The sequence below is a fragment of the Notechis scutatus genome, chromosome Z (assembly GCF_049901735.1).
Source record: "Notechis scutatus isolate UNSWTSFEM ecotype Mainland chromosome Z, rNotScu1.2, whole genome shotgun sequence".
Lineage (NCBI taxonomy): Eukaryota > Metazoa > Chordata > Lepidosauria > Squamata > Elapidae > Notechis > Notechis scutatus.
Window position 1 is genome coordinate 34,362,861 of NC_142025.1, and position 27,485 is coordinate 34,390,345.

Sequence of the window (27,485 nt, forward strand, 5' to 3'; positions counted from 1 at the left end):
AGCAAGCCTTAAATATGAACACGACAAGCATCTGAATTCTGATCACATTATCATGGAGATGCTGTATATATTACATTTGTGAAAAATGTTCATAAGTCCTATTTTTCAATGCCATTGTCACCTTGAATGGTCATTAAATGAACTGTTGTAAGTCAAGGACTACCTGTACAACAGTTGACAGTGCTCACACTTTTAGTCTTTTTTTAAGTAATGAATGATTGTTGGATTTTATTCTTTGTCCTTATGTTTCTATCCAGTTGAAAACTGTCCAGAGTCACTTTGCAGTTGAGTGAACATATATAAATTAAATATAAGTAATTAATAACTATGCTATCGCAATCCAGGTCAAGCATTCCTGGAAAAGTTCAACACGTGCAAAGCCTAGGCCCAACAAACTGCGCATGTGCCACTCGCCCAGCCTACTACCGGTATGTTGTTTACTGCGGGTGGAGATGCCCATATTATGGCATTTCTGGGCGTGGCACCAGAAGTCCCTCCCCTGCTCTGAGTGTCGGGCGCAGACTGAAGCGCCATTTTGCGTTGCCGTCGCTACGTCGTAGAACTTAGGTAATTGGAGGCGGTGGCAGGAGATAGTCGGGGCTCGTTCTCTTGGATTCCCGCTTGTCCGGCCACCTGCCGCCTTAGATACGCGCCAGCATGAGCGACGTGGAGGAGAATAACTTCGAGGGGAGGGTGAGTAGTGAGCGGTTTCTGTTCGGGCCGAGGTGTCGGAGGCCTGGCCTGGCCCTGAGGGCGAGAAGTGGGCGAAGCGGGGGAGGGAAAGGATCCTCCGAATCGGACGCTGAACGGGTGGAGTCATCGTTGTTCATTACCAAAATGGTTCCTTCTTCCGAGGTGGGGCTACGCTGCATCCCGCCCGCAGGGACCGCGCTCTCGTTGGCTGTTTCGAATCGGTCCTGCTTTAACCTTCTTCCGGATCAAGGATCCTCGGACTTAACAAACCGTGATCCCGACTCCTCTTGGCACCATCCCTCACCCCTTTAATGGGTTTGGGTTCTAGCACCCCTTCCCGTTTTTAACCGTTTGCCCTGTCCCTTTTTTTTGTTTTTTGCCATTATGAAAGTTATTTCATTCCCGATCGCTTTAAATCCCCCCCCCTTTTCACTATAACAAATAACATCCCCTCCCCAGAAGGTATGCAAGGCTGGTGGGAAGAAAGAGAAAATCGGGAGGGCCGGCTGTAAAAAAGCCCCTTTTCCTGGGGGAGAGTTGAGGATCGTTTCTAATAATATGATGAAAATGGCGTCAGGATTTTTCCAGGTAAAAACGCTGTTAAGCTTCCAGTATGATTTATTAGGTTTACACCAGAAGACAGAGTCAACATTTTGTTACGATAAGATATTTAAGGTATGGTACTAGTGGATATTTTCTGCATTATTGTGGGCAGTAATAATGAAAAGAGTTCATTAGAAGCTATTTACTACAGTTCCAATTCTAGGTTTACAGTTACACTATCTTAAATAATTAGGCCATTATTTAATTATTGAAAGGGATTTTTAAATTTTATATAGAGAGTATAGTAGCATACTTTTAAAAATGCTGTCTGGGAAGAGTGTTAACAGTATTTTTAGATTTAGATTTGTGTGCTTGTGTGTATGTGTGTTCTATTACAGTATAAAAAAACTTTGAGATAAATTCGTTCCCATCCTACCTTATAAATTTTTTAAAAACTGACATCTTGTTACTACTTTTCTCAAAAATCGTAATAGAAGTATATGATTCAGTACAAATCTTATCCTTGTATAAGAATATCATATTTCAGCCTTTACAATTTATGTTCATTTGTATTTAATAATGATGTTTCATAAAGCATATTATCCTCACTTATATTTTAAATCTTGAAAAACAACAAATCTAAATGTAAAGCTGTGATAGGTTTTTACTGTATTTAGGATTATTGTTTGATTTTCTGTGCAAAAGTTCAGGAACACTTATCTTAATGTTGAAGCAGCAGCTGAAAATTATAAAGAAATGAAACAATTTTAAACCAGGCAAGATAGAAAGGTATATTGTAGTTGTAGTAAAAGAATAAATTGCCCAGTATAATTAAATTAAGACTTTGGGTGCAATAGAATCCTCTTTGTTACCTTAAAAATAATTCCTTATAGTATTGAAGTACCATTTTTGTGTGTGTGTTTTGCTGAGATACAGTTCCCTTAATTAAAAAATGTCCTGCATTAGCTAACTGCTAGCACTGTGGCTTAATTCAGGTGACATATTTATTTATTAAATTTATATTGCTGCCTATTCACCCATGGCAACTTGAGATAGCTTACAGAATATAAAACCACAATAAAAACTAACAAAAAGAATGAAATAAGTTAATAAAGTATAATGTAACAAAATTAACCCCCCCCCCCATCCACCCCATGACAGCAGATCACAAAGCCATTTAATGGGCTCTATCCCATTCTGGGTTCTCCAGGCTCGCTGGCAGAACCAGGTCTTCAGCACTTTCCGGAAGATATTACAGTGGGGGCCATTCTAATCTTGGAGGGGGGTGATGTTCCAGAGAGAGGGAGCCACCATAGAGAAGACCCTTCTGGTATATTCCCACCAGGTATATCTCCCTCTGGGATGGGACCCGCAGCATTCCCTGCCTCCCCACTTTGTTGGGTTGGGTAGATGTGACCAGCAAGAGACTCCCTCAGATAACCTGGTCCCAAACCATGAAGGGCTTTAAAGGTGACAACCAGCACCTTGAATTGCACCCGGAAGCAAATTGGCAACAATGCAGCTCCTGCAGGAGAGAGAATACATGTGCACACCAGGGTCTGCACAAAACCATAAGGGCCACTGCATTTTGCACCAACTAGAGCTTCTGGATCCTCTTCATGAGCAGCCCCATGTAGAGCGCATTGCAATAGTCAAGACGTGAAGTGACTAGAGCAGGGGTGGGCAAACTTTTTGGCTCGGGGGCCGCATTGATTTTTAAAATTTGACAGACGGGCCGGGTCAGCACAAGATTTTTTGGGAATTGCCCCCCCCACCCTCCCCCCCTTCTCCTCCTTCCCCTCCCCTCGGAGGCCCCTGAGTCAGGAGTTGCTACCGCCGGCGCGGCTCCGCGTGGCTCCAGTCCCGCATTGCCTCGGGAAGGGAAAGGCAAAAAGGAAGAGCCGCGCGGTGCTTTGCAATGGGAGCAGCTGCACCGGAGGCTCAGGCTCAGCGGCTCCTGGTTTTGCCTTTTCCTTCCCAAGGCAACGGGACTGGAGCCGCGTGAGCTGTGCCGGTGGTAGCAACTCCTGACAGCCCCAGCCGGACATCTGAGCGGAGCCCGGGCGGAACTGCCTGTTGCTGCTGCCGGAGCACCGCCAGGTCGCCTCTCCGCCCGTGCGGCTCGGGGCCAGGTGCGAGTGCCAGCGAGTTAAAAGGAAGCCGAAAGTTGCTGGGAAGTTGCTCGGGTGCTGGGAGCAGGCTTTTAAAGTGCCACCCGAGCAAAGTTTAAGCAGCCCGCCCGCCCGCCAGGCGGAACCCTTCCCACTCCTCGGCGAGAAGACGCTCCAGCCTGCAAACTTTGCCTTTGCAAAGTTTAAGCCTGGAAGCTCCGGAAACCCGAGCAACTTCCCAGCAACTTTCGGCTTCCTTTTAACTCGCAGGCGCTCGCGCCTGGCGGAGGGGAAGCCCGGAGCCTCCTCCAAGCAGCCCGCCCACCCGCCTGCCAGGCTTCCCCTCCGCCGCGTGCCTTGGGGCCAGGCGCGAGTGCCCGCGAGGAAAAAGGAAGCCGCAAGTTGCTGGGAAGTTGCTCGGGTTTCCGGGGCTTCCAGGCTTAAACTTTGCACAGGCAAAGTTTGCAGGCGGAGTGTCTTCCCGCCGAGGAGCGGCAGGGTTCCGCCCGGCGGGCGGGCAGGCTGCTTGAGGAGGCGACCCGGCGGCGCTCCGGGTTTCCCTCCGCCGCGCGGCTCGGGGCCAGGCGTGAGCGCCCGTGAGGAAAAAGGAAGCCGAAAGTTGCTGGGAAGTTGCTCGGGTGCTGGGAGCAGGCTTTTAAAGTGCCGCCCGAGCAAAGTTTAAGCAGCTCGCCCGCCCGCCGGGCGGAACCCTCCCGCTCCTTGGCGGGAAGACGCTCCAGCCTGCAAACTTTGCCTTTGCAAAGTTTAAGCCTGAAACCCGGAAAAAAGGGGATCGGCGGGGACTCACCTTGGAAAGGTCGCACTCGAAGGTGATTTCGAACTCCCAGCCGAGGCCTTTGCAAAGTTCTTTTCTTTCCTACCCCGAGAGCGCTCCGCACTCCTGCAGCTTTGGGGACCACGTGGCACAGGGCAATACGCCACGCCCATCGATTTTTTTTCAGGGGCGGGCCGGATTGGACAGACCAACGGGCCGGATGTGGCCCGCGGGCCGTAGTTTGCCCACCCCTGGACTAGAGCATGAGTGACTGAGTCGGGACTGTTGGTCCAGGAAAGGATGTAACTAGTGCACAACCTGCAGTTGTGCAAAGACCCTCCAGGCCATGACTGCCACCTGCTGTTGAAGCAGGAGCCATGACTCCAGGAAAATCCCTAGATTATGCACAGGGTCTGTTTGGAGAAGTGCCACCCCATTCAAGACCAAAGGTGGCAATTCTCCCTGGCCCAGTGAACCCCAAACCCAGAGCCACCCAGTCTTGCAAGGGTTTAGTTTCAACCTGTTGCTCCCCATCCAGCCCCTAACAGCCTCCAGGCACTGCGAGGGGGAGGATACAGCAACACTTAACTCACCACAGGTCGAGACATACAGCTGAATTAGCATATTGGTGATACCTCAGTCCATGGTGATGGATGATCTCACCCAGTGGCTTCATATAAACATTGAACAGGAGCAGAGAGAGTACTGAGCCTTGAGGAACCTTGTAAAGCAGTAGGCATGGGCTGGATCTCTCCCCTCCTATTAATATTGACTGAGAGCGGCCGCAGAGGAAGGAAGTGAACCAGGACAGCACAAGGCCTCCCACAACCATCCCCTCAAGCCACCCCAGGAGAACCCCGTGGTCAATAGTATCGAAAGCTACCGAGAGGTCCAGTGGAGCAAGGATGGATGCCCTACCCCCATCCCGCTCCTGCCAGAGATCATCAAAAAGTGCGACCAATGCCAATATACAAATAGTCCTCAATTTACAGCAGTTCATTTAGTGTCAGTTCAAAATTACAATGTTATTGAAAAAAGTGATTTTTTTCACACGTAAGATCATTGCAGCATCCCCATGATCACATGATCAAAATTCAGATGCTTGGCAACTGACTCATATTTATGATGGTTGCAGTTTCCAGGGGTCATGTGTTCACCTTTTGAAATCTTCTGACAATCAAAATCAATGGGGAAATAAATCAGTTTCACTTCACAACCTTGTTACTAACTTACCAACTGCAGTGATTCACTTAATAACTGGCAAGAAAAGTTTTAAATGGGCTAAAACTCACTTAGCAACAGAAATTTTGAGCCTGGAATTTCCATTGTAAATAATAGCAGGCATAAGTTGAGGCACCCATATGATTGACTCAATTTTATGACCTTTCATGCAGCAGTCATTAAAGGGAGTCAGTGCATTCCTGTTGGCATTTTTGCCAAAAACTATCCAAGAAAACATGCTTCTGACAAAAAATATAAATTACAGAACACTGCAACCTGTCAGAAAAGTGAGCCAGTTGCGAGTTGGACAGAATGCAGTAATGATATAAATGCAAGGATTATTTGTGAAATAGGGTTGCCTTATAATATTAGTACGTTTTTGATGTTGACCTTAGTTAATTTCAAAACGTTTGCAAAGATAAGTGGGTTACTAGGAAATTCCAAGAGCATATAAATAGATCTGGAAATTGGGAAAAATATCCAGAAAATGACAGTACAAAATCATATAGTTTGATTGCTTTCTCCCCATCCTTGATATGTTAATAAGTTCACCTGGAATCAAGCTTAACTGAAAGGGGACCTTCAAACCAGGATAAAGTCCCCATATTCAGGGTGGGGAGAAGGCAAAAAAATGAAGTACCATATCACTGATACATATATTTTTTAATGTAATTTATTGTTTTCTGTTCTAAAATGACCAATACAGTTGTGCAATGTATATATTTAAATTAGATCATTTATATGAATGATACAGAAGTTGTGACACTTGGTGAAGATATACTTTTGAAAAGATTTAAGTGGAAATAGCATAATGGCAATTCAGCTTAATTGTCTGCTCTTTCCAAAGTTGTGCTAAACTTAGAAATTTATATGCCTAAATAGGCATTTATATCAATCATTAATTATGTAAATTTAAACCTACATGAATAGGTTTAAAAATACTTCAATATAGCTATTTTGTTGTCTTACTTAAGTGTTGATAGTGAGCCTTGGATATGTAATTTTTCCCCTTCTATTCAGTTGTGCCCATTTCTCAAAAACTGCCCGGACAAGTCCCTGCAGTTTTCTTACAAAGGTTTTTCAAAAGTGGTTTATGTCCAGGGCAGGACTAGAACTCACAGTCCCTAATTTGTAGTCATGAGCTTTAACAATAACCCCAAACGCTCTCAGACTAGAATTATAATACCGCATATTGCGTATTTGATTTACATCTGAGTTTTCTATTCAAGTACAGATTATCAATAATATAGTACAGAAATTGAGATTTTAAAATTAATATTAAAATTAACAGTGCTAGTAAAATGCTACATTTATGTGTCTCCATCGGTGTTAATAAACTGCTGTCTGTGAAATCTTAGTCATGTAACAATGCAAGTAATCTCTATGAATAAGTCCAATTGAGCAAGTAATCTATAATTTGTTTTATAGGCAGTATTTAGAAATAAATATTCCTTAAAATTATCTAACATGGTAAATTAAAATTGGTAAATTATAAGATGATTTCAGTTGGCATTTTATAGAATTATGAGTTGCTATTCAGGCAGCTTGAATCAGAAGCTGTTTTTCAAATATTAGTACAGGTAGTCCTTAACTTATAACAGATTCATAAATGAAGGCAAATAAATGTGACCCGGGGTAATGTTGCAGGATCCAAACTGGGTCAGTCACTAGGACCAGAGCTGTCAAACTCATTCTGGGGTCCATTTTCTGGCTGGAGAGAAGTTCCCTGGAATGGACTCCTTCTGAGTCCAAAAGCTCGGAAGATAAAACTTCTGGTCCTGGTGACCAACCCAGATCCTTACAACCATTTGTTTAGTATACGTCAAAAAGTAGTACAAGTAATCCTTGACTTATTTTGTGAGTGTTTGAAGTTAAACAGCACCGAAAAAAGTAACTTACTGTATTTTTCTGGACCATAAGATTACCTTTAGAGGAGGAAAACAATAAAAAAATCTACGTCTGCCTCCCAGCATCCATCCAGTATTCATCTGGCTAGCGTCCTGACAGCAGATAGCCTGGTCAGCTTCAGTACGTTATCAGAGCCCCAGCATGTGATTCATCAGTGCTCCACTCTTCTTGAAAGTCTCAAGTGATGGCGCTCCCACAACTTCCGAGGACAAGTTGTTCCATTGGTTGATTTCCACTGTCAGAAAGTTTCTCCTTATTTCCAGGTTAAATCTCTCCTTGTTCAGTTTCCATCCATTATTCCTTGTCTGTCCTACAGGCGCTTTAGAAAATAGCTTGATCCCTTCCTCCCTGTGGCAGCCCCTCAAATATTGGAAGACCTCTATCACGTCTCCCCTGGTCCTTCTCTTCACTAGACTAGCCATGCCCAGTTCCTGTAACCATTCTTCGTATGCCTTAGTCTCCAGTCCCCTAATCACCCTGGTTGCTCTTCTCTGTACTTTTTCTAGAGTCTCAACATCTTTTTCATAATGTGGTGAACAAAACTGGATGCAATACTCTAGGTGTGGTCTTACTAAGGCTTTATAGAGTGGTATTAGTACTTCCCTTGATCTTGATTGTATTCCTCTGTTAATACAATTTAGGATTGCATTAGCTTTTTTGGCTGCTGCTGCACACTGCTGGCTGTCCATATTTAGCTGGTTGTCCACTAAGACTCCAAGATCCCTCTCCCTCCATTGCGCCCAGCATCCGTCAACTCAGTTGAGCCGCTGCCGCTGCCAGGAACCACTGGAACCACTGCCGGCCACCACCACTCATTGGTGGCAAACGAGTGGGTAGCAATAGGTGACGGCTGTAGTGATCTCTGCCGCATAGAACAACTGATTGACGATATTCTGGGTGGCCGATCCAACTGCCAATCAGCTGCTTGGCAGTGACGGCTCCAGCGTTCCCTGGCGGCGGTGCACCAACCTCAACCCCACTGCCACAATATTCCCCCTATAAGACGCACAGACATTTCCACCCACTTTTGGTAGGGTGGCTGTGTCTTATAGTGCAAAAAATACGGTAGATTGTTATAGTATTTCCATGATCATGTGATCAAAATTCAGATACTTGGCAACTGACTCGTATTTCTGACAGTTGCAGTGGCCCTGGGTCATGTAATAAGCTTTTGTAACCTGACAAGCAAAGTCAATGGGGAAGCTAGATTCATTTAACAATCATATCATTAACTTAACAATTATGGTGATTTACTGAGCAACTATGTTAAAAAAGGTCCGGGGCAAAATTCTCTTAACAAATGTCTCAGCACAATTTTTTTGGCTCAATTGTGATAAGTTGAGAACTATCTGCAGTTCCTTGTAATAAGCTATCTACCATTATCTATGGTCTTATGTATTTTCCAATGTTGTATTTTTTACCCATTCTTCCCCCATTAAAAATCTTTAGTTTTTAGAAGTTTTTCTGCAAGTAGTTAGATTACATGATATTTAATTGTGGAAAAATACTATAGAGAAATACATAAAAGCTGAATTTTGCAAAAGGCACCAAATATGTGCATATCCTTGCTAAAAGTGCAAAATGTTTGAGATTTTTTTCAACTTCATTCAGTATTTTTAAAATGATAGGAAAAAGATCTGAAATTAGAAAAACAAAATGAACATTTTTAACCTGGGGAAAATGGGTCTTTTTGAGATCAGCTTTTGAATTAAATTGAAGTAATCCCTGCTTAGTACTTTAGTTTGGGAGAACAAATGATTACCTCCTTTAGATACATATACATACACAAAGTTTGCTCTTTCTATATTTGCCTTGCCTGATACACTTCTGATGGAGTACAAAGTAGACATCAAATCAGGTGGTTAATCCATTAGCAGACCTATTAAACCATACTGATATTAGTAGTTTAGCTTTGCTTTTATTTTACTGTACAAATATTTGAAACTTGAATAAAATAATCACAATGATAGACATGAATAATGGGATTTATATATCAAAGGTATGGCTAAGATCCAAAGAAGGAAATCAAATTTGCATTTTCAGTACAAATTTGGAACTTGAACAACCAGCACTTAATAGGTATTTTAGAATCAAATTTATAATAAGTTGTGCAATCTTTCTGTTTAAAAAAACAGGAGTTAAGACACATTATTTGTATTTGTGTTAGCGGATATGCCATTGTAACTCTTTGAATCTTTGCCTAGAGGTCTACTTCACTTTTTAAATCTCTGGCAAGTGTGTATTTAAGAATGTATTTGTGTGTATGTGTGTGTACATGTATATAAATATAAATATATATAAATATTACAGACTTGAAATTTATCGAACTTAGGGAGCAGAATAGGTGTAACAATATTTGGGAAACACTGCAAAGGAATCAGCGGACTCATTACTAGAGCCTATATGATTATATCAGTTAAAAGATTTTTAAAATTGCTTTTATAAACTAGTTATTTGCATTTCACCTGCTGGTTATTCCATTTTAGTAGATAAAATTCTGAACATCCAGCAGGGTTTTATAATCCCCACATGCTTAAATATACTAAATGTTCTTTTTCCATTAAGGTTAATGTTCGTGAAGAAATGGAAGAGTTTTTTCCAAGAATGTGGAAGATAAATCAAGATAAAAGAAGGCTAATGAAAAATGTTAAAGATCAGAAAATTAAAATTGAATGGGGGAAAAAATTGAACAGAAGATTGGTCAGATAGAAGCACTTGAATATTTTTAAGGCTATAATGAATTGTTTGAATTGGGGAAGAATACACGAAGTATGAAAAATGAAAAACTCAATGAAGAATGAAGAAAAGTAGAAAGCAAGAGTGAAGTAGCATTAAAAGAATCTGGAAGAATGAATGGGTCCTAGGTTAAGTAAATGTATGGCTTATGTTCCAGTGTCTGTATGATCAAGTTATAGATGAATTTGCATGATTACTTAGTTAATAGAACATTGGTCATTTGGTTCATGTAGGGAATTATTTAAGGAAATTGTACAATGTTAAAAGTGGGTTAAAGAGAACCAATACCCTGGATGGTATTGCCTAACCATTTATTTTTCAGGCACAATCAATAAAATATAGTTACTTTTAACATAAGAAGGTAGGCATTTGTGCAACCAATACCATTTGTAATACTGCTTCTTTTGGTAGGCATCACGCTCCCAGTCAAAATCTCCAGCTGGGAGTCCTGCTCGTGCAAAATCTGAGAGCAGGTCAGGATCTCGTAGCCCATCAAGAGCTTCTAAACATTCTGAATCACACTCTCGATCAAGATCAAAATCCAGGTATGTTTATTAAAAACTTGAGTATGTTAAACTTGATTTGAACACTTTGTTGGATTTTTTACTGGAAAATTTAGATATTATAGAACTAAGATTTTTGTCAGGGCTTGGAAAATGCCCAGAAACTTTATAAGTATCATATAGCAAATTATGACATTGTAGAACCCATCTGAACAGTTGTACTGTGCATTAATGTGTACTGTTTTCAAGAAATTGTGATGTGCTTTAACAATATGTAAGTGTACACATGCAAATGTAGAAATACAAGTAATCCATTTAAATTCATTGCTTCATGTAGTTATGAAAATATGAAAATATTCCTATAAGAATATATAAACACTATTTGAACAGAAATTAAGAGATTTCCATGACAAATGAAACAAACCATGAAACCAACAATTAAATCAGTGAGGACTTGGTCTGATGAGGCAAAGTTGAAGCTCCGGGCTAGTCTTGATTGCACTGATTGGAATGTTTTTGAAGATATCTCTGCAGACCTAGATGAGCTCACAGATACTGTAACATATGTCAGCTTCTGTGAAGACTTATGTGTACCAACAAGGAACCTGCAAATATATAGTAACAATAAACCTTGGTTCACAGCTAAACTTAAGCAGCTACGTCGTTCCAAAGAGGAAGCCTACAGAAAAGGTGACAATGCTATACAACCAGGCCAGAAACATACTAACAAGAGAGATCAGAGCAGCAAAAAGAAGCTACTCTGAAAAGTTAAGGAATCAGTTCTCAATAAATGAACCAGCAAACATGTGGAAAACTCTTAAAAACATCACTTGGTACAGCAAACCACCTTCCCAGGCAGAAGGAAATCAACAACTAGCAGATGACCTGAATATGTTTTACTGCAGGTTTGAAAGGAAACTGCAGCCACCTATCTCCACAACCCCCATCTCAAACACACCAACAGCAGCCAAGCCTCCTACAACTGGCCCCAACCCATTGGGTTCATAACCTCTGGTGATCACTAAAAATAAGTACAAGATCTATTTCACAGACAAAAACCAGGAAAAGCACCAGGGCCAGACAAGATAACTCCTTGCTTAAAAGTCTGCACAGACTAATTGTCCCCCATCTTCACCCAAATCTTCAATAGATCACTAGAGATGTGCTATGTTCTTTCCTGTTTCAAATCCTTACTATCATCCTAGTGCCAAAGAAGCCCTCCATCAAGGAACTGAATGACTACAGACCAGTTGCTCTAACATTTGTAGTTATTAAAATCTTTGAAAGGCTTGTGCTGTCCCATCTGAATATCATCATGGATCCGCTGTTAGATCCCATGCAGTTTGCATACCGAGCAAATAGATCAACAGATGATGCTGTTAATATGGCTCTGCATTACATCTGACAACACCTTAATTCCCCAAATACTATGCAAGGGTCCTCTTTGTAGACTTCAGTTCAGCATTCAATACCATCATTCCAGACATTCTTCTAAGTAAATTAAACCAACTAGCAGTACCTGAACACACTTGTAAGTGGATCATAAGCTTCTTAACAGATAGGAAGCAGGAGGTGAAGCTAGGCAGAATCACATCTGATACCTGTACAATTAGCACAGGGCCCCCCCAAGGCTGTGTGCTTTCTCCACTTGTTATATACCAATGACTGCATCTCAAACAATCCATCTGTTAAAATACTGAAGTTTGCTGATGACACAACAGTGATTGGTCTCATTCGAGACGACGAATCCGCATAAAGACTGGAGGTTGTACAACTTGCCTCATGGTGTAACCGGAACAATCTGGAACCGAACACACTCAAAACTGTAGAAATGGTGGTAGATTTTAGGAGAAACCCTCCCATACTACCACCTCTTACAGTACTAGACAACACAGTATCAACAGTAGAGACCTTCAAATTTCTAGGTTCTACTATATCACATGACCTAAAATGGACACCTAACATCAAAAACGTCATCAAAAAAGCACAACAAAATGTTCTTTCTGTGCCAACTCAGAAAGCTCAAACTGCCCAAGGAGCTGCTGATACAGTTCTACAGAGGAATTATTGAGTCTGTCATCTGCACTTCTATAACTATCTGGTTTGGTTCTGCACCCAACAGGACAGACACAGACTTCAGAGGATAATTAAGACTGCAGAAAAAACGATTACTACCCACCTGCCTTCAATCGAAGACCTGTATACTGCACGAGTCAAAGAGGGCCGTGAAAATATTTACAGACCTCTCACATCCCGGACACAAACTGTTTCAACTCCTTCCCTCAAAACAATGCTATAGAGCAGTGGTCCCCAACCTTTTTTGTACCAGGGACCGGTTTCAAGCAGAAAATTTTTGCAAGGACCGGGGAGAGAAGAGAAGGAGGCTTCGCTCTCTCGCTGCTCCACCAGCCCAGGAAGAAACTGCTTCAAAGAAGCGGGGGCTTTTCCTGTCGCCGCAGCTATTCCGAAGCGCCCGTTTCATCCCCGCCCGCGCGCGCGCTCAATCCACAGTGTCCCGTTTGCCTGCCTGCCTGCCTGCCTTAGTTTCTGGTTGTTTGGGAGCAGCTTGGCTGAGAATAATAACTATTCGCCTCTTTACTCAGCCGAAGCTGTTCCGATTCAACCATTAACGAAGGCAGGCAGGCAGAACGGAGCACTGGGTTGAACCCGCGCGGGCGGGCGGGCGGACGGGGTGGGGGTGGGGAGAAATGGGCGCTCGGAGGCGCGGCGACAGGAAAGCCCCCGCTTCTTTGAAGCAGTTTCTTCCTGGGCTGGTGGAGGAGCGAGAGAGCGACTGAGAGAGCTGACCCAGAGAGGAGGACAGGCTTCGGTTGCTTCCTCCCTCCCTTCTTTCATTTGTGTCCTTGATCCCCGATCTCAGCAGCATTCACCGAAGGTGATGAAAGCCGCCATTTTTTTAAAAAAAAAAAATTCTTTGCGGCCCGGTAGAGTGCGCTCCACGGCCTGGTACCGGTCCGCGGCCCGGTGGTTGGGGACCCCTGCTATAGAGCACTGCACACCCGAACAACTAGACACAAGAACAGTGTTTTCCCAAAAGCCATCACTCTGCTAAACAAATAATTCCCTCAACACTATTCAACTATTTACAAAATCTGCACTACTATTACTATTAATCTGCTCATCAATCCTTATCACCCATCCCCTCCCACTTGTGACTGTATGACTAACTTTGTCGCTTGTATCCTTATGATCTATAATGACTTTCCTAGTCTTTCCTTGATTGCTTATTGTACCCTATGACTATCATTAAGTGTTGTACCTTATGATTCTTGACGATTGTATCTTTTCTTTTATGTATACTGACAGTATTTGCACCAAGACAAATTCCTTGTGTGTCCAACCACACTTGGCCAATAAAGAATTCTATTCTAAATTGGGTCCCAAATAAAAATACACAAATTTTTTCTTGTTTCACACTTTCTTGAATAGGGTGGCAGTGGTCATGCAGTTTTGGGGATCTTTCTATAGTTTACTGTTCCAGTTTCGAATATTAAGACCTGTAGTATTACTTCATTTCTTTGCCTTTAAAAACAATTAACAAATCTGTTTTAGGATAGGTAAGGGTTAGAATTTCTTTGAGACATTTCTTTGATATGTAACTCCAACATGTTAACAGCATGTCAGGTACAGATCTTATTCCATAAGTTGCCCATAAGTTTTGAATTGTCTTAAATTTTATCAGTTATATAAATGTTTTCAGTTGTTTTAAATTATTATTAATATCTTTTAATATTAATTTTGATGGCTTATTGCAGTTTTTATATGGAACTTTATTTTTACTATTTAAAGATCTAGATCCAGAAGACATTCTCATAGGCGATACACTCGCTCTAGATCCCATTCTCACAGGCGGCGATCACGAAGTAAATCATATACCCCAGAATATCGGCGTCGAAGGAGCCGAAGCCACTCTCCTATGTCTAACCGAAGAAGGCACACTGGCAGCAGAGTATGTAGTGTAAGCTTGTAGGAATATTATTATTTTTTTATCAATTTAAGTCGGCTGGCTACAATAAAGTTTCTACAGTCAAGAAAAAAAGCTAAATTTTTACATTTTCTGCTTTATAAGCAAAGTTACATTCATCTTAGCTACCAGAAGTCCCCCCCAAAAAAAAAATGTGTGTTTTGTTCGTTAAACTTGTTCTTTAGTCCTCTTGTTTGCAATAAAGTATGGATTAGTGGTAGCTGGGTGGAAAGAGTTAAGAAATCAAAGCAACTTGCTTCTGAAGTTTCTGCTGAAAAATTATACTAATATTTCTCTTGAGAATTGGATTGGCCATGGAGAATACAAGTATAAAGCCTTTCCTTATTATTTAAATAGCATAATTTAAATTACAGGATAACTTGTTTAAAATCAGAACTTCATGATACATGATGATTGATACATATCTCGCTCCACAGTAGATTCCTTTTGTGTGCCTCTAATAATTTTAATGAAAACATCTTTTTAAAGATATTTGATGCATTAAACAGAATATTTCTGTTTCTTTTATATGCTACTTAGTATGCAGCTTCTTGAAATATTTTACTATCACTATTTCTGGGGCTGAAGTACAGCCACCCTCAGTTGACACTCATTTGTTTAGTGACTGAAGTCATTAACAGTGACACTCGAAAAAGTGATTTATGACCATTTGTCACATAACCATTGCAGCATCCCTGTGAGCATGTGATCAAAATTTAGATGTTTGGCTAGCATGTATTTATGACAGTTGCAGTGATCCTGGTGTCATGTGATCACCTGCAATCTTTGACAAATGAAGTCAATGGGAAAATCTGATTCACTTAACAATTGTGTTACTAACTCTACAACTACAACAGTAGCAAGAAAAATCATAAAATGGGACAAAACTCACTTAACTGTTTTGCTTAGCAAGGGAAATTTGGGGTTCAATTGTGGTCATGAGTCAAGGACTGCCTGTAACTGGTTTAACTGTCAATAAGAAGATACTAAATATTTTATCTTTGTACATTTTAGGCTAATCCAGATCCTAATACGTGTCTTGGAGTGTTTGGCCTCAGTTTATATACTACTGAGAGAGATCTTCGAGAAGTCTTTTCCCGTTATGGGCCATTGAGTGGAGTCAACGTGGTGTACGATCAACGAACTGGGCGATCAAGAGGATTTGCATTTGTTTACTTTGAAAGAATAGACGATTCTAAAGAGGTAAAAAAAATAATCTGAAATTAGCAGGGTTTTTTTTTTTTGTGTGCAAAGGTTGTCTTTGAAATTACCTGATAAATAATGAGATAATTTCTGTAATCACATATATAATGAAATAAATAGCTTCTTTTGATGACGTGCTTGGGATAAAAGTAGGCTTTGATTTTGATGTTGACATTCTGACCAATATGTGCCAATATTGACCAGTGCATCTTATTAGCAAGGAATATTATTCTATGTAGCGCAAATTCATAACTTTGCATCTTTTCTTTATAAACGTGTAATTTGAAAGTCTTGAATAATTGGTAACATGATGTGCAGTGCAGACCAATATCTCTGGGAATTTCTCAGTAACAAATTATGAACAGCATGAATTAAATGACAAAAATACAATAGTCCCTGACAACAGTTAATTTAGTTCAAAATTATAACAGTGCTGAAAAAAGTGACATGACAATTTTTAATACTTATGACTGTTGCAGTATCCACATGGTTACATAATTACATTTGGATGCTTGACAACTAGTTCATATTAATGATGGTTGCAGTGTCCTGTGGTCATGTAATCATCTTTTGTGACCTTCTGACCAACAAAGTCAGTAGTGAAGCCAGATTTACTTAACAACCGTGTTACTAATTTAACAACTGCAGTGATTCACTTAACAAATATGGCAAAAAAAGTTGTAAAATTCTAGTCTCAATTGTGGACCTAGCTCGACTACCTGCATATATTTGAGATTAAGAGAAATAGATCTGACCAAGTATCTGATTCTGTGAATGAAAAGTAAAGATATAGGTTAGTTATAAGTGAAGGGCCTAATATGTATGTTTGAAATCAATAACAGGTGTTATTGATGTAGGTATATCTTAAAATTAGAAATCCATAGGTTAATGCTAAGGGGAAACTAGATATGAGTGTTAGGAAAATTATAGAATACTTTCATGGTTTTCTCTGAGCTTGGTTGGGGCTGATAGGGTATGTTAATGTATTTAAGCAGGGAGTACTAATGCAATTTTATTTTATTTAGTATATGGCACATGTTAGCCAGAGATCACCGAGGTGGTTGATTGCTTCTCTGAAAGAAATTTTTTCCGGCGGTGTTATCTTTACCTGCAGGATGCCTGAATGTCTTGTAGGCATTTGGGGGAGGCTCCTTTCTTGTTCCTGCGCGATTTATTTACTTATGGGAATCGAACCATCAAGCTGCCAACCTCAGTGGTGCACAAAGCCAGTGTCTTACCCACATGAGCCACCGCGGCGCTCACTAATGCAATATCAGAACAAAATACATATTTTGCACAAAAACAAATAGCGCCTCGTGTAGCTTTATCTTGGCGCAATGTTAACCCTATTACCAATGTTAAATAATAAACTTTAAATAATAAAATTTAACCAATGTTAAATAATAAACAATAATATTGTTTATTATTTATAGGTGAAAAATTAAAGGTTTGTGTGAACTTGGCCTGTTTGTAATATTAAAAAATGTTATAGCTATTACACTGCTAACTCAGGGTATAAATCCATAGCTCAGCAACTTCATTTTAAACCAAATATTTCATACTGCTAATCCAATTAGGTAGCAGCATCCAGCTAATCCTTGTTGATCTCAAACAGTTAAGCAGATTTAGTAATTTGCATGGAATTACCAGAAAAGTCAGAGCTATGGGGAGGGCTTAAAAAAGAAGCAAGCAATAACAAGTTCCTTTTTTATTATGAGGAAATAAATATTAATCATCCAGGAGCTGAATTCATCTAGAAAAAGTATGTTTATTATTGCTAAGTTCTTTTGGAAAAATTAGGAAGAAATTACATGCATATATGATCTTGCTCATAAAATTATCTTTAACCTATAGTTAAAATCTACAAAAAATGTATAAAAAGTATGGTTAAAATCTAACGCTAGTTGGACAACTTTTGAAAAAAGAGATATATGGTAAACCTATCAATTGATTAGACATAATTTGTTCTATATGAAATTTTAAAAGATTCAGTTATTTATTCAGTTGAGACAGTTTGATTCCTGCTTTAATATTCTGCTTTATCTTTCCATTGACACTATAGTGCATGAGTTAAATCCTTAGAGCTAAGAATTATGTTAGTATCAAATCAAGTTTGAGGTTGCTTTTAGATTGAAGTAAAAGCAGTTGAAGTTTTGCATATCATAAATAAATCTAAATACTCCAGAGTTTATGGTGCATCACTTTCACGATTCTGATTCTTGTGATATGTGTTTTTATGAATAATATTCATTTTACTATAATTTGAATTTTAGTAACATTTCTGTGGGGGAAAGATTCATACAATAAAAACAGAAATCGAAATAAACTTACTTGAATGAAAAAAATTATATTTGTAGAGTTAATACCAAAATTGGAATTAACATTGATAGATTATTTTTTTCCATTCTTAGTATTCTAAGCTATCAAAATAAAAGAATAACTTTAAACACATTATGCAGACATCAATGTATTGAAACAATACAATGTATGCTTTATTATGCTTTATAACATAATAAAATGGAAACATTTATGTGGAATTAAAAAAACACTAGGTGGCAGTATAGTCTACAATTAATGTGATTTTAAAAACATTAAATAGGGATATATTGAATATTCAGTTTTCCTGTTACTTTGTTTCAAGCTATAAATAATACAGAGTTAGCTTCTGTCAATTTAATCCTAAATTCTCCATTATCATTGTACAATAGGGCAATTCTGTCTTATGCAAGGATATTCTGAGTAAACATTCTGATGTCATGATATAGAAGCAGTAATTCTCTATGGAATGACATTAACTTTCTAACAAAATATTTGATAGCAAGCATGCATTTTCCTCATTAATGGAAATTATCAATTTTTAAATGTCTTAACATAATCATATTATTTGATTCTTAAGCTAAGTACATCATTGAGAATCTTTTGAAAAATAATTTAGTCACTTGATATAAAGCAGCAGTAACAGCATATTTCAACATCTCTGATTGGAATGGAGCCTAATGTAAAAGCAGTCTCATGTATATTAAACACATTTTAAAAGATATTTTTATTGTTACAATAGTAAAATACACAGGAAAAAGTTTATGTTAAATAGTGAAAATAGATACCCGTAAAATAAAAGAAGCAAAATGGGAAAACATTCCAGAGACACATTCTTGTCATGTTTTTAAAAAGACTACATTTGACTTACTACGCAGTGTGGAATATATATGGGAGCCATCTTTACTTAAATTTAATTAGCTTTCCATTAAGTATATGTAATACAAATTGTCATTCCTACATATTATCCTTTTTTATTTTTTTCATCTGATGTAGGCAAAGCTTCTCTTTTCCAATATTGTGCCAAATTTGTTCTTGCAGTTGTCGTATATTTTAGTAAATTGTGATATTTTTCAATATTTGTGCATTCAGTTCAGATTTTATTTTTCTGACCTTTTTACTTCTTTCTACTACATTTGAGGGTTTTTTTAACATAACCACCACAATGCAGCATGTTTAAAAAGATACTAATTGAAAAGTCACATAAACGGAAGTCTGTTCTGCAAAAGAATAAGAGAGGGTTAAAGGATCTATGAAGAAAGTAAAGACAGAAGATATAAGAGGAACATGAAAGCAGAAGTTGTACATGGGGTGTTTTTAAGTTATATGTTTAGTTTTGTATTTGTAGGATTAAATTTTTGTGTGTTTGTGTTTTTATGTTTATTTTATATGTAGAATTTTAATAATGTTTATATAGATTAAAAGATAACTGGGATCTCTTCTAGAAGAGCTATCATTGAAATCTCAATTATACCCAGTTCTTCTAGAACAGGGTTGTCAAACTGGATTTCTTTGAGGGCCGGATCAGCATTATACTTCTCCATGAGCCAGGCCGGGAGCGGAAGAAAACAGGACGAATGTCTCCTGCAACAACGTGCCGGTCAAAACAAATGGAAGTTAATTTGTAGATTACTAGATACAGACATAAGGGGGTTATATTTTTTTAAATCTTTCTTGTAGGCAATGGAACATGCAAATGGAATGGAACTGGATGGTAGAAGAATCAGAGTAGATTACTCTATCACAAAGAGAGCACACACACCCACCCCAGGCATCTATATGGGCAGACCAACTCAGTAAGATATTTTTATTTCAATATTGTCTTAATCCTGTTACTATGAGAAATGCATTTGCCATGGGACTTTAAGTGAAATGGTCAGTTCCTTTACACATGTTCTAATCTAATGACTGCTTTATTTCACTCTTATTGTTTCTACAAATGTATCCTATGGCTGGCATTTTAAGTGAGATCTTGGAGCCCAGTGAATAGGAGTAAACTTGCTTATTCAAACTAAAAACAATCCGTCTCACTAGAGTGTTCCATCAGTAGGTTTCAAAAGATTGGCTTCCAATACAACATAACAAATAATTTCCAATATTATGCTATAGACATAGAAAACCAATGGAACTCCAAACAAGCCCATATGTTCCCTTTTATGTTTTGGTCCTGGAGCTCCAGAAATAGGTGGAATTGTCATCTGTACTGAGTATTTCCTGAAGAATAAATAAATATTTTTAAAATTACTATGGAAACAATAGTGGTACACATTTTTGAAGCTTTTCTTGAGAAGTAGCTCAGAACCTAATTCAATTAAGAAGCTTTCAATTCAGGACAGGCCATGAACAGTATTGCTCCCTAATGATTGGCTTCAGTTTTCTTAATACACATGTACAAGGCCTACCTACCAAGTAAACAACATACTGTATTTTTTGTTTATAGCATCCTGGAATTGAACATTAAAGCATGTCATGAACAGTTTTCTATTTGCCAACTGCCAGAAAATTACATTCTTCCTTTCCCTATATCCAACCAAGAGCTCCAGAGATTACTGTATTTGTTAAATGGCCCCAGTCTTACAACACTGGACAGTATATCAATAGCACTTGGACTTATCTACCACCCCATAGTGCTTTACAGCACTCTCTGTGCAGTTTAAAGTGTCATCAGCATATTGCCTCCAGCAATCTGGGTCCTCATTTTAATGACCTCAGAAGGATAGATGGCTGAGTCAACCTTCGTCCGATTAGGATTGAATTCCAGGCTGTGGGCAGAATTAGCCTGCAATACTGTATTCTAACCATTGTGCCATCGGCTTCAGAATAACTCAATGAACAGAACTCAATGAACAGAATGTATACAAACCGAGGAATGACCACATATCATTTAACGAGTTGAAAACTTGCTTTAAAAACTTCCTGAAGCATATTTATTCATTTCTTTCCCGAGCTTAGGATAAGACTTGAATACATTTTGTAAATGATTTTCAATCTGATGCCAGTTTGAATAATGGCTGAAATTAAGTCTACTATGAATATTCAGTTCCTTCATTAGAAGTATTGTCTTCATCCTTGAGACAAAATCTTAAACAGATGTATAGCTTTCAGCATAACTTGTCTGAATTCTCTTTTTTTTAAAAAAAAAAATAGCAGTGGAGGCGGAGGAGGAGGTGGAGGGGGAGGAGGAGGAGGAGGAGGAGGAACTGGCCGTCGCCGTGATTCTTATTATGACAGAGGATACGACAGAGGATATGACAGATATGAAGAATATGATTATCGCTACAGGTAAGTATTAAAATTATATGTGGAAGTTATGGAAAACTTTTAATCCAAGCAATAAATTATAGTAATGCTTAAAAGATTGTGAAGCTTTTTGAATGTTCAGTATTTCTGCATAAGTATGACCTAAGACATTATCTGTTCTCCATGCATCCTAAAATTACATAGAGAATCTAATTATAAAGCAGTTGGGGGAGGGAATTATACCTCTTCATTTATTTATTATTTCTATAATGGCTGTTTCCATTGAGCAGCAATAACTGCATTTAAATGTAACTGCAATTAAACGTTCCAGTGTTGAACAATCCTGCACATTAGGTTGGAAGAATTTTAGCTCATTCCTTCTTTCAGAATGCTTCAACTTCTAGAGAGCCAGTGTGGTCTAATGGTTAGGGCACCAAGCCAGTAAGCAGGAAACTGAATTCAAGCCCCGTGTTAGCCATGAAAGCCAGTTAGGTGACCTTAAGCCAGACACTCATTTTCTTTCCCAGCTCACAGGGTTATTGTGGGGAAGGGATGCACAGAACATTTTTCCATAAGCCTTTCAGCCGGTGGGGGGAGAGGAAAAGAGAGAGGTCAGACAAATTATGTTGAAAGTGTTCTGACCTAGGCTTCTCCAAAAAGCACTAAGCAAACCTTTTGACCCTGAAAAACCCCTTTTATTAAACGAAGGGGTCTTTCTTGCATTCACATTCAGCCAAAGGCCTGGCAAACAATCTTTCAAGGGTCTAATTAGGAATATAGATCTTATCTAGTCTGGAGAGCTGCTAAGTAAATATTTTCAAATGCAATGCTGACAAGGAAAAGCTTGGCACAGAGTCTCTGAGATGCAGAGACAGCTCTTCACACTGCTGCAGTGAACAGAACGAATTGTTTCCTGCAAAAGCCCACTCCCCTTTTTCTCCTCTTTTAATCCCTATGGGAGGGGCCTTCACCGTGTTTCACCATTCACCTGTGGCCTTACTCTCACGTCAACAGCTGCCAAAAGAAAATAAATTGTTCTTTTCTTTTGGCAGCTCTACGCATGTGCAGGCTGGGAACCAGCTCCAGCTGCTCCCCCGCTTTGAAGGCAGCTGATAACTGCCAGCCTGCCCTCTGACTCAAAGCCCTTGTCCAAGCCTTCCTCAGCCTCCAGGACTGGCCCATGTTCCTCCCCAACCTCCTCACTGTCTGATTCTGCTGCTAGTTTCACTAGCTGCCACCAGGCCACAACAGAAAGCTATAAATCTATGCAGAGGTCATTTCATACCATCTTGGAGGTGCGTGCCATTTTGGAAGTAGCCCCAGTTCTCAAATTGCAAGAATTGCAGTCATTCCCAAAATGACGCTTATATCAGGATGTCATAAATCAGCCTCTGTATAGGATGGCCATTTGGCAGATCACCTAGTTCTGTTTCTCAAAAGTAATCTTTGAGATTAGCTCTGGGAAAGAATGCCAATCTACCATGTCACCTTTCTATACTGAAGCCACTTGATATAGTCCTGGAAGTGATAACCATTTTGGGAGCAACAGTTTTTGGATTGCAAGAATTGCAGCTGTGTAGTCTTGATCAATGAACCCTTCCTATAGAGGTTAACAATATTATTGAATTGCATCCATTTATACAGTTTGCCCGATAGTGGATCGGTAGTCCAAGTTACTGCTCATACATTACATGGTTTTTCATTTGTATTATGTTTTAAGTAAATAGAAACAAATAATGTTTTAGCCATTTTATTGGCTGATATTAGTATGATATAATGAATATTATGAAAATACTCAGGATACCATAATAAAAGCAATTAAATAAAATAGCTAGTGTGAAAACAGACAGCATAATAATGAATATTTTATGAAATGAATATTTCATAAAAAATGATGAAACTTTGTAATTTGGGTTGAGGGAAAGGTGACCATCTTATTTTATACCCAACAGATATATAAACTATTTTCCTTTGTTATCACTTTTAAAATCCAAACTGGTAATAGCATATGCATTTTCTAACAAGGAATATTCTTTGTTTCTTAGTAGAAAACAAACAGTCAAGCATAGTCCGTTAATTATTGTCTAAAAAAATAAAATAAGTGGGGCGTCTTCTATCATTGCATGCTCTTGTATTATTTTTTTTTAGGAAAAAAATAGATCAGGATGAGATTATCTTGTTTGTATCCCATGAAAAAGGCAAAATAAATAGGGAGTCCCATGCAGTTCCCATGCAGTTTTAAATTTTCCATAGATGCCTTGATGCTGCCTGACATTTAAAAAAGAAAAGAAAAAATATTGGCAGAGATTATTGAATTACAGTTCAGTGTAAAGGCTTAATTAGAGTGTGACAAAATAGTTAATACTATTTATTGTAATATTCTTTCATCAGTATAATTGAATCACTTTAAAATCAAAGGAAAGATATACAGTGTGAGAAATAAATAATAAAATGGAAATGGAAGAAAATTTGTTCGGGAAGAAAATATCCTAGGAAGTGCTTGGATGACGAATAGGGCAATTTGAAACTTTTACACAAAACTTCTGATCATTATGACCTGCATGTTGGGAAGTTATTTAAAAGTAGAATGTACATTTGTGCTAAGCAGTCTACAGCTGTTATATAAACCAATATAGGTAGTTCCCACTACTAACCGTTTTTGGGAACGGCAACTCTGTCTTTAATTGATTTTCAGTTCCCAAGTGAAAATATCACATGACAATACTGGACTTAACAACTTCAGTTCCACTGCAATTGTTTAGCAGATCACATGACCACAACTTCCTGCTGCCTTCCCCATTGACCTTACTTGTTCGAAGTTGACTATAAAAGTCACAAATGGCATTCACGTGACCACTGGCTGCTTCAGCCACCGTAAATGTGCGCCAGTTGCAAAATGCTCAAATTGCAGTTATGTGATTGTGAGAACACTGCATATGAATGGTCACTGATGGAGGTAATAAGTAAGTGAAATGGATTACCTGTGTATGTGTAATCAACTTACAACCACAATTGACTAAAAAATTTGCATCATAGTTGTTAAAGAGGGTTTTGCTTCATTTTACTACCTTTACTACCTTTCTTACCATAGTTTTTAAGTGAATTAACTAGTTCTTAAATTAGTAACATGATTATTAAGCAAATCCAGCTTTTCCATTGACTTTGCTTGTCAGAACGTCGCAAAACTTGATCTCATGATCCAGGGCATTGTAACTGGCATAAAATACATGTCAGTTACTAGGCATCCAAATTTTGATCACTTGATCATGGGGACGTTGCAACAGTCATAAGTATGAAAAGGGGCCGTGTCACTTTTCTCAGTGCTGTTTTAACTTCAAATGGTCACTAAATGAATGATTATAAATTATACAGATAAAGGATTATCTGTATAAAATTTAATTCTGTTTTTTCATATTATAAACCCTACAAACAGTTTTTCAATTAATATCTTCAAACCTCAATTTAACGTATATTAATGTGAACTGCTAAAATGTATGAATATGGAAATGAGCCACTGTCAACAGAAATACTTTGCATTTTCTTTCAAAGGAGGCGATCACCTTCACCATATTATAGTCGTTACAGATCAAGATCAAGATCTCGTTCCTACAGTCCAAGTAAGCGTAATTATATTAATTGTAAAAATGCATAATCTTAATATAGTGAGATATTTTAAGAACAGCATAGGAAATGCTAATACAATATACTCTCCTTTCAGAGACAACTAAATTAATACCGTGTTTCTCACATAATAAGGCCGGGCCTTATTTTTTTTTGACCCCAAAAAACGGCTAGGACGCTTTTGGGGTGATTTAATCCCCTTGCATCCTCGGGTGGGTGGGCGGGCGCGACAGCTTGGATATTCGGGAGACCTTCGGGTTGGGCCACCGTTGCTTTCCCTTCTCCCTTGCCGCATGGCGTTTGGCGCAGCCACGTCACGGCCAGTCAGGGCTCCTCCTGCAACCGGGCCCGAGGAGACACGCAGCTTCAGGCGCTCCCGTCTTCCCTTTGCTTTCGAAGGTAAAGCGATTATTTTACAAAGCCTCCCCTGCCCGAGAGGGCAGCCAACCCACGTGGGAGGCTACCCAGGGGCCTCTGCGTTCCTCCCTGACCTCCTATGCTGCGCGCCTCTGGCGCGCCAGTCGCCTTGGCAGCCCAGCGAGCTCTTCCACCTCAAAGAAAGGCCAGGCGGGCGGCTCGGAGCAGGAGCAGCGGGTCTGAGCCGCCGCAGCGGAAACAGCCACCACCCGTAGCCCGACGCAGGGAGAACTAGCGAGGTTAGCGCCCGCCAGCCCGGGGAGATTTGGGAACGAGGGGCAGCAGGAGGCACGCACACCCGCGGCTCACTTTCCCAGCTTTGCCCAGCCCTTACGGCTCTGGCGCGGCCCTGGCAGGATGAGCGGAGGGTCCGGCGGGAGGCGCCGCTGCCTGCCAGGGCCGCGCCAGAGCCGTAAATGCTGGGCAGAGCTGGGAAAGCGAGCCGCGGGTGTGTGTGCCTCTTCCTGCCCCTCGTTCTCAAATCTCACCCGGGCGAGCCGCGCTTCCTCACCTCTCAGCAAGCAGGAGAACCGGCTGCAGCCCTCTCCTCTGCAGCGCAGACGCTGACCTTGCGGGAAGAGAGAGGAGAGATCCTCTCGGGCGAGCGCATTCCCCGCAGCCCCCTCACGAAAGGAGGGCCCGCCGTAGGGGAAACCGAGCCGCGGAGGCGCTCGGTGCAGGTGCCTCCAAAGGCAGGAAGGACGGGCTGGCGGGCGCTAACCTCGCTCGCTCTCCCGCGCCGGGCTACGGGTGGTGGCTGTTTCCGCTGTGAGCGGCTCAGACCCGCTGCTGCTGCCCGCAGCCGCCCGCCTGGCCTTTCTTTGAGGTGGAAGAGCTCGCTGGGCTGAAGGGACCGCGCGCCAGAGGCGTGCAGTGTAGGGAGGTCGGGAGGAACGGAAGAGGCCCCGGAAATTAGCCTCCCCAAGTGGGCTGGGCTGCCCTCTCGGGCAGGGGAGGCTTTGTAAAATAATTCGCTTTACCTTCGAAAGCAAAGGGAAGACGGGAGCGCCTGAAGCCAAGTGTCTCCTCAGGGCTCCGGTTGCAGGGAGGAGCCCTGACTGACCGCACGTGGCTGCTCTAACGCCGCGGCAGCAAGGGAGAAGGGGCAGCAAGGGAGAAGGAAGAAGCAACGGTGGGAGGTCTCCCGATATGAAGTGCCCCACCAATGCAGGTAGCACCATATCCGGGCATGCAACAAAAGTACTTCCTAACGGCAAGCCCCCCCCCGCTTCCCCCCCCATTTCGCATGTTTAATATGGGGCTTAATTTGGGGGGAGGGGCTTAATTTGATTTTATGCCAATAAAACATGGTGGGGCTTCCTATTGGTGGAGGCCGTATTGTTGGAGAAACACGGTATATGAGCTGATTCGTGAAGGTATGAATTTATATGCATTTTTTTTCTTTCTTTCAGGACGTTATTAAGAAGAGAAGTTAGTTACAGAGCAAATACCATTTTTCAACAGCATGTTCCGATCCTAGCTTTTCCTGTCGGTTCCCTGCCATTATCCTGTATCCAATTAAAATGTTCCTGGTTAAGATGTATTTTCTTTTGAAATACCCATTTTCATCTCTTCTTACTGTAATATTCCAGGTGTAATTGTTGTAGTTTTATGTACTTAAATATCTTTAAACAAAAATTAATGGGAATCTAAGAGTGGTAAAATATTTTGTAATTCATGCATTTGTTTTTCAAACAAGTGGATTTTTGTTGACTCTCATGGAGAAAGAACTGATATGTGCTAATGCTTGCATGTCATATTTTCAATAAAAAAAACTCTCATCTTTATGGTTTAAAAAAATCCTCTTGTCCAGTTTGTTTCATTTTAACACAATTTTGGTATGTAATCTGAAGCCAGAATTTTCCTGTATTTTCAGTTTAATAATTAAAACAATATTGGACTGGAATCCCTCCGAGGCGAGAAGAAAAACTTCTACCCGACACACTTACTTTAATGGGCTTTTGTAAAATAATCCCAGTGCTGCTGACAGGAAAATAAAATTTGTTTTAAATACCAGGCTGACCCGCAAAGTATTCCTCCTATTTTTATTATCCCATAATCAGGATAAGCCTAACTGACTGAATAAGAAATATTTGATTTGTTCACACACCTCTGTATGAAACAGAAATTAAGATGAAGCAGGTTCTATTTAGTAGTAGTATCTGAAATTGTAATTATTTGACTTCTCAAAATAAATTTAAATTGTACAAATG

General features: G+C 40.0%; 1 protein-coding gene across 3 annotated transcripts; it reads left to right on the forward strand.

Moving 5' to 3' along the window:
* The first annotated feature begins 506 nt into the window (after positions 1-506).
* TRA2A (transformer 2 alpha homolog) lies at positions 507-27,485 on the forward strand. Of its 3 annotated transcripts, none has more exons than XM_026677989.2 (8): positions 507-693; positions 10,399-10,532; positions 14,301-14,469; positions 15,490-15,678; positions 19,675-19,790; positions 21,142-21,276; positions 24,784-24,851; positions 26,685-27,485. In XM_026677989.2, the coding sequence occupies exons 1-8, from the start codon at positions 658-660 to the stop codon at positions 26,693-26,695; spliced, it is 858 nt and encodes a 285-aa protein (XP_026533774.1). In that variant the 5' UTR covers positions 507-657; the 3' UTR covers positions 26,696-27,485. The 3 variants fall into 3 exon arrangements, with proteins under 3 accessions (XP_026533774.1, XP_026533775.1, XP_087803041.1); XM_026677990.2 differs by having other exon boundaries at positions 14,301-14,460; XM_087946915.1 differs by lacking the exon at positions 21,142-21,276 and having other exon boundaries at positions 527-693; positions 26,685-27,072.